General features: G+C 55.2%; 2 protein-coding genes across 7 annotated transcripts in view; one reads left to right on the forward strand and one right to left on the reverse strand.

Moving 5' to 3' along the window:
• Positions 1-7,079, reverse strand: part of LONP1 (lon peptidase 1, mitochondrial) — an 18,617-nt gene extending 11,538 nt beyond the window's left edge. The window contains exons 1-5 of the mRNA XM_010828459.1: positions 6,625-7,079; positions 2,688-2,776; positions 2,016-2,135; positions 408-639; positions 150-211 (exon numbers count right to left, since the gene is read on the reverse strand). Of these exons, the coding sequence (XP_010826761.1) occupies positions 150-211; positions 408-639; positions 2,016-2,135; positions 2,688-2,776; positions 6,625-7,056 (935 nt within the window). The 5' untranslated portion in view covers positions 7,057-7,079. The remainder of the gene's footprint in view (positions 1-149; positions 212-407; positions 640-2,015; positions 2,136-2,687; positions 2,777-6,624) is intronic.
• Positions 7,080-7,580: 501 nt separating this feature from the next.
• Positions 7,581-7,937, forward strand: part of CATSPERD (catsper channel auxiliary subunit delta) — a 37,449-nt gene continuing 37,092 nt past the window's right edge. For all 6 annotated transcript variants that reach the window (XM_010828203.1, XM_010828193.1, XM_010828194.1 and 3 more), the window contains exon 1: positions 7,581-7,877. Coding sequence is in view for 2 of the 6 variants with exons in the window: in XM_010828193.1 (XP_010826495.1) it covers positions 7,834-7,877 (44 nt within the window). In the remaining 4 variants the exon portion in view is untranslated. The remainder of the gene's footprint in view (positions 7,878-7,937) is intronic.

Raw genomic sequence — 7,937 nt, forward strand, 5'->3', positions numbered from 1 at the left:
CCCCACGCCGGCCACACCTCCTGACGCGCTCTCCCATCTGCCGACAACTGAAGCATGAAGCCGCTCCCCCGACCCGGGCTACGTCAGGAGCCCCCGAGCAGGACACGCCTGGGCCTGCCCCGGCCTCCGGGAGAGTGCATGAGACCAACCTGTAGAGTGGGTTCAAGGCGATGATGTCCCTGATGGTCTTCACGATCTCCGCAGTCAGCGCCTAGTGAGCAGGGAAGCCCCAAGCGTGGGTCACCGGACCAGAGGGGGCTGCAGCCCCCGGCCCCTCCCCTCTGCCCTGGACCCAGATCCTCCACAGCAGCTGAAGCCCTGGCCCACTTCCCACCTGCCAGCCGCTGGCTCCTCCCAGGACTCCTGGGGGAACACGGCCCTCTGCCCCCCAACACCCCTGCACTCACCTTCACCTCCTCCGTGACCTGGAAGTCCTCGTGGGCCACATTCTCCACCTCCACCATGAGCACCTCGCCGGCGGGGCTGGGACCAGGCCCCACCACCACCTCCAGTGGCCGCTTGGTGGCCCCGTCCTCTTCTGCCTCTTTCTTGCCCCGCTTGGGCTTCTTGCGCAGCTTCTGCTTGTTCTCACCCTCGGGCTCCTCAGGCTCCACCTCCAGCTGTCGGTTGATGTGAACCCTGAAGACAGGAGGAGGGGGTAAAGCCACCACCAAGGTTGGGTGGGGGGATTCTGCCTGCACGCTCCTCTGCAGTGTCCATGACTGAAGGGCCCACTGGGCCCAGACCCCTGCAGCCACCAGGCCTGAGGCTCGCTGCCATCTCAGAACCCAAGAACCTCCACCCTGGGACTCCAGCCGACCCATCCATTTCAACACCTACGGCCCCCCGGGAAAAAGGAAGCCAGTGGCAGGCCACCTCCCGGGTTCATCCAGGACTCTGCCTGCCCCTCCCTCAGCCTCCAGCGCACCCCTCAGTGGCTCTTGCACACCATTCAGGTTCAAGGGCGCCTCCACCAAGAGGCTCTCCCTGACCTCTCAACGTGAAGTCCAGCCCCACCTGCACAATCACCCAGCACCGCCCTCCATCTTTGTTTCTCCCACAAAGCACCTGCCACCATCAGAATTCAGCTTGTGACCTGTTCTCCCCACTCGGGGTGAGCTCCCCAAGGTGGGTCCCTCACCTGCTGCTCCACCCCAATAGCCCAGCAGACAACAGGCCGGGCGTCACTGCTGTGCTGGCTCCTTTCTACCTGCAGGCTAACTGACAACAGCACCCTCTTAAAGAGCAGGCCTGAGAGGTACCAGGGGTGTGGACTCAGCGCCCAGCAGACACCCAGGGTGCGCAGAGAAAAGGCGGTGGGGATTCAGTGAGCCCTGGGGCGGCCTGGCCTCAAAGGCCAGCAGCACTCATTCTACAAGGCACCCTGCAGGTGAGCAGGGTATTGAGGAGCTGCCGTGTCTTTATTAATTCTGGTTGCACCTTATTCTGTTTCTCCTGAGCCATGACTCCTCCCAGGAGACAAAGGTGCAGGCTCTTTCCTAAAACAGACTCTAACAGACTCCTAACACGAAGACGGGCATGGGAATCAGCGCAGCCACCTGGACGGTCCACAGATGCGCTGCTAGCCCAGATTGTTTCCCGGATGCGCTCTGCAGGGTGACAGGGAATAGGACTCCATGGGACTTCCCTGGTGTCCAGTGGCTAAGACTCCGCACTCCCGATGCAGGGGGCCTGGGTTCGATCCCTGATCAGGTAACTGGATCCCGAATGCCATGCGGCACAGTCAAGAAAAACCCTAACCAACCAACCAAAAAACCCCGCAACCTGCCAAGTTGAATGGAGCTGCAGACATGGGCAGGGATGGCGGGCCAACACCCAGACGTGGGAGACACGGCAACATGCCAGCTTCCGTTTTGTGGTGCTTTGTGGACTAATAAGCATGAGAGATGGCTTCTCCCTGACCACCCAAAGTACTGCTTTAAGAGAAGGGCCCTGAGATTGGGGATGGGGACCCACCCCCAGCTGTGGCCGCTCCTCCCGTCCCACCCCCGCACCTCCGGTGTCCCATGACGATCATGCGCAGCTTGTCCCCCAGGTCCTGCATTTCGTGGATCTGCACGAACGTCCCCGTGTGGTAGATCTCATCCAGGTTCTCGACCACGTCAGACTCATTGCTGAGGGAGAGGGACACGTGGCACATGGGCACAGGTGCTCTGGCTCTCTCAGGAGCAGAGAAACACCCATCCTGGCCTTGACCACCTGGCTCCCACTGGCACTCTAGGATGCAGGGTTACTGCACACAGGCAGACAGGGCCATATGGACCTGGCCTTTGGTTCCATACTGCCTCTTTTGGAGCCGGCCTAGAACATGCCTTCTGACTCTGAAGTGGAACTAAATCCTACCCAGAAGTGAGGTGGATGAGTCCTGAGCCCCCACACCTGCCCACCTAGCTCTGCTCTGAAGTGGCCTTGCTCTGGTCTGACACGGGGGATCATTGAGGTTAATTTCCCCCCACCTGAACTACACACAAGGCCCAGGGCTCAGGGCGGAATCTTAGCCCCATCTAAAAAAGGATGCTCAGCTCTTGGTCTTGTCCCCTGTAGCTTTTGCTAGGTTTGTTTCAGGTCAAGGGCCAGAGGTCTAGGCTACTCTACCGATCGGGCTCTGTGGGGAGCTACACTCCAGGGTGGTCTCAACAAAAGGGTGAGGGGGAAATTACACTTACTTGTCATCTTTCTTTAGAAAGACGCCAGCATACGGCTGGGCAAGGCGGACTTTCCTTCTTAGCAGCTCAACCAGCTTCTTATTTTTAACCTAGTATGACAACAACCCCAAAGTGAAACACAGGGTAGGTTTTTCTGGCTGATATTTTGACAGCAACTCTAGCATTCTCAGTGCTACACTCTGGAGATGCACTAGTCTGATCCAGGACTAACCTACACGGTTCAAGAACTCCTGAACCAAAAAGAAAAGAGAGGACGGGTGTGGAGAATGGAGTGGGGCAGTGCTGGCGAGCCGCACTCCTTAGTTTTTTTCCCTCTTGCTAAAAGGAAAACTCAAAGGAGATGAATAGCCAAAGCCAAGAAATTGATTTCACATCCCCTTCCCAGAGCTGGTTCTGCGAGGAAATGCGTTGGCTTGAAAGTCTAAACCTTCTGCTCTTGTCAGGAGGACAACAGTAAATGTGCATAACTCAACTGTGACACACTCCACAGGCTAATAATTTTCATGGACAGTTATCCCAATCCCATCTATATCCCATATATTGATCATCCGACCCCGCCCCCCTCAATCACAGCACATTCTCATGTTGTTTTATTGGCAGATAGAGGGCTCATGTTTCCCAGGAAACAGCTGCTGGGGAGGAGCACAGATGTCCTTAGGGCTCAGACGATTCCCTTCAAGCCCCTGTTCATTCCCAGGCCAGACCTGAACTCAACTTAATGGCCCTCAAACTTTGGCACAAATCAGAACCACCGGGAGGATTTTTTTTTTTAAAGAACAGACGGCTGGGCCCCAATCTCTGAAGTATCTGATCTGCTGGGGGCTGGAATGGGCCTGGGATTCTGCATTTCAAGCGAGCTCCCAGGGGATGCTGCTGTTTTCAGGGACCAGACTTTAAGAAGCAGTGCTAGCTCGCTCCATGACCACATGTTATGGGGATTCCTAACACTCTAAAGGCATTCTTTCCAGGATAAAGGCCCATGACATCCATCAGGAGGATACCTGACCCACCCAAACTTAAGAGTCACTGGCCTACACTCAGAGGCTACTGATAAGGAGATGCTACTGGGGCAAGTTAGCCACAGACAGGGTCAACTTCAACATCAAGATAATCCCAACTTTGCTAACAAGTTCAGATTTACTTATTAAATACTCTGGAAGCTCCCAATTTCTCCTCTGTTAACAGCTGACTGCTGCATCTTTATTTTGACCACACTGCACAGGATTATCGGAGAAGGCAATGGCAACCCACTCCAGTATTCTTGCCTGGGAAATCCCATGGATGGAGGAGCCTGGTAGGCTACAGTCCATGGGGTCTTGAAGAGTCGGACACAACTGAGCGACTTCACTTTCAAGCACTGGAGAAGGAAATGGCAACCCACTCCAGTGTTCTTGCCTGGAGAATCCCAGGGACGGGAGCCTGGTGGGCTGCCATCTATGGGGTCGCACAGAGTTGGACACAACTGAAGCGACTTAGGAGCAGCAGCACAGGATTATAGCTTCCTGACTAGGGATCAAACCTGTGCCCCCTGCATTGGAAGCTCCTAGTCTTAACCACTGGACCACCAAGGAAGTCCCCTGACCCTTGCATCTTAACACCTGGCCCCTCCCTTTGGCAGGACTCCTTTTCCTTATTTGCAAGGTAACAGCAATAGAACTGGAGGAGAAAATGGCAACCCACTCTCAGTATTCTTGCCTGGAAAATCCCCTGGACAGAGAAGCCCAGCGGAGTACAGTCCATGGGGCAGCAGAGGGTGTGACACAACTGAGTGACTGAGTACAGCAATAGAAATACTCCATGTGCGTTCCACAAGCCAGCCTCATACCATCTGCATCAACTCCTATAACCCTCTTGGCTAGCCCTAGGTGGGCAGACAGGGTCTCTTGAAAGAATCTTATCCCTGCTTGGGCACTGGGGACAGGAGGCAGGTGCCACTTTGCAAGGCTGAGGGGACCATACCTGCCAAACAGTCCTGGCCCCAGAGGCCTGGAGGGTAGAGGACAGCTGGCAGTGGGAGACAAGGATGAAAAAAAGACCCACAAGGGTCATCTCTGATGTGTCAGAGCACACCATAGAGGAAACAGCAGCCACTTCTTATGAAGGTGTATGAAGCACCATGTATGGTTCTAAGTCCCCTACATGTGACCTTATTTACCTCCCATCACAGCTCTAAGAAATGAGGGATTGCCCATTTCACGGATGAGGCAATGGAGGCCCAGAGAACATCTTGCCCAAGGCTATCAAGCTGGGGGCAGAGGGACCAGGATATGAAGCCCCAAGGTCTGGCCTTAGGGCCTGCCAGTAATCACTATTTAACATCAGAGAACGCCCTTGGAAGGGCAGCTCAGACGCATGCAATCAGCAGTTCCAGGGTGGGGATGTCTTTCTGTCCCCTGCTTGCTGACTGAATGCTGTCCCTCTGCTTTCCAAGGGATCCCTGAAATTTATGCAGCAAAGATGGGAGTGTGAGGGGAGGAGGGTGAATGCAGACACGGCTGACTCATTGTATGACCTTGCTTAGACAGTTAACAGATAACCTCCTCCACAGACTCGTTTCCACATCATTAAAGAAAAGATGGGGGCGGGTGGGGAAGAAAGCAGGCATTCAGGTTCTTCCTACTCTAAAAACTCAAGGTCTGGACTTCCCAGAAGGTCCAGTGGTTAAATATCCACCTGCCAATGCAGAAGACACAGGTTCAATCCCTGGTCTGGGAAGATCCCACATGCTGTGGGGCAACTAAGCCCGAGAGCAACTACTGAGCCCACACTCTAGAGCCCGTGCTGTGCAACGAGAGAAGCCACTGCAGTGAGAAGCCCTCAAAAGGCAACAAAGCGTAGCCCCTACTTGACGCAACTAGAGAAAACCCAAGTGCAGCAACGAAGACCAAGCACAGCCAAAAAAATAAACAAAAAAAAGCTCAAGTTCCTTGCACTCTTGCTTTCTATTACATCACCCCGGTCCACTTGCCCCACCCCCTAAGCCATGGCTCTTACTGTCTCTTCCACCAGAATGTAAGTCTCTGAGGCAGAGGGCTGTGTCTAACTTGTTCTGCTGAATCCTCAGCCTGCTGCATGGTAACAAGTCAAGAACACTCTGCCTGACTGCATTGATCAGGCATGTCCAATTCTTTGCGACCCTATGAACTATATATATAGCCCAAAAGGCTCCTCTGTTCATGGGATTCTCCAGGCAAGAATACTGGAGTGGATCCTCCAAGGGGATCTTCCCCACCCAGAGATTCAACTCACGTCTCCTGCAGTGTAGGTGAATTCTTTACCGCTTCGAGGCACCCTGGAAGCCCAAAGAACACTCTACTGAATGAATAAATCCGACAACATCCTCCTGCCACCTTCCTCCTAAAATTCCTCTACAATCTCTCGCTCAATCATTCTCTGTACTACTAATGACCTCCCGATACAGAATTAACTTACTACTCTTATTTATGCTTCTCTAATCCCCGCTGAAACCTAAACTCCAAAAGCATGAATGTGTGCCCGTTTTGCTCACTGCTGTATCCCTTAGACTTACAACCGCACCTGGCCCATGACCTCAATGAACATATAATGAAGGTATGAGGAAGGCGGATAGCCCTGGGGGAAGAGTGTCACAAAACAGCTACGGAGAAACCCGCAGAAAAGTAACTGAGCGGCAAGACTGTTCTGATCCTTCCCGGCACCAAATTTCTATGACTGGGAGTCTATTGGACAATCCTAAGCTCACTGGATTCAACTTTCTTGAAGGGATCTGAAAGGGGAAGAAATCTAGCTCAAGCTCATGGAGCTAGTGCTGAGAAGACTCGTACTCGAACTCCAGGCCTTGGAGAAGCTTCGCTCCTGGAAAAAGTTGCTGGGGTATGAAGGTGGTAAATGATCCCTCGGTCCAACCCGCGGCTTGCAGACATGGGGAAACCGAGGCCTTGGGCGGGGCGCTCATTACCTCAACAATCTTGATAAAGCGCGGGAACACTGGGTTGCGAGTAACGGCGATGAGCGGCAGGTGCGGGAATACGTCCGGGATCATCATCGGCGTCAGCGCCGTTATGACAGGGCCCTCCCCGCCGCCCGCGCTGCCTCCCACGCCCGAGGCCCCGTCCTCGGCGCCGCCCTCGGATGCATCCTCGCCTCCCGAGAAGGCGCCGCCGCCGCTGCGGTTGTTCGCCTCCCAAAGTCCCCGCCAGTGGCCCGCGGCCGCGGGGCTTTGGCCCCACAGCGCCCAGGGAGGCGAAGCGTCGCAGGCCCTCCGGCCTCTGGGCAACCAAGCTCTGGCCGCAGTCGGGACCCGCCCCCCGGCGGCGGCCAGTAGCGGCCGCCGAAGCGTCCAACACCTTGCAGCTCCCCACAGCCGCACACAGCCTGTGCCCCCCGCCATGGCCCGGCCATCCTGGCGGCGCGTAAGACTTGCGTCATTTCCCCGGGCCCGGCTGGGGCGCACGTGACGACCAGCGCGTGTCTGGGTGCCCGCGGGAGGGGTGGCCGGAAACAGATGGCTGCGGGGGCGGGACATGGAAGAGTGGAGGCGGGGCCTACACGCAGCGGAGCTAGAAACTTTCAAGATACCTCGTCGCATCCACCTTTTCCGGTCTTCTAGCCAGCGTGTTTGAACTATGGTGTTGGAGAAGACTCTTGAGAGTCCCTTGGACTGCAAAGGAGATCAAACCAGTCAGTCCTAAAGGAAGTCAGTCCTGAATATTCACTGGAAGGACTGATGCTGAAGCTGAAGCTCCAATACTTTGACCACCTGATGCGAAGAACTGACTCATTGAAAAAGACCATGATGCTGGGAAAGACTGAAGGCAGGAGGAGAAGGGGACGACAGAAGATGAGATGGTTGGGTGGCATCACTGACTCGATGGACATGAGTTTGGGCAAGCTCCGGGAGTTGATGACGGACAGGGAAGACTGGCGTGCTGCAGTCCATGGACTGTCGCAAAGAGTCCGACGCGACTGAGCGACTGAACTGACCTGAGCCAGCGTGTTCAAGGCTCCTTCGAATCGCGGGGAGGGCTGTGGACACGCATGATGGCCCCTAGAAAGACAAAACCGTGGCTGCAAGCGCAGCTTTAGGAACGAGTGGGCAGCCCAGTCCAAACCCGTTTAGGAACTTAGGTGATATGCGCATGCTCGGACTCTGGACGCGTCACGATTGATGGATTCGGGTTTCCCGGGAGACGCTAAGTGCGGGCAGAAAAGGTAGATTGCCTATGGGCGGCCGTGTGCGCATGCCCAAGCGTTTGGTTTGGTGGGGTGGGT

The sequence above is a fragment of the Bison bison genome, unplaced genomic scaffold, assembly GCF_000754665.1.
Source record: "Bison bison bison isolate TAMUID 2011002044 unplaced genomic scaffold, Bison_UMD1.0 scf7180017864492, whole genome shotgun sequence".
NCBI lineage: Eukaryota > Metazoa > Chordata > Mammalia > Artiodactyla > Bovidae > Bison > Bison bison.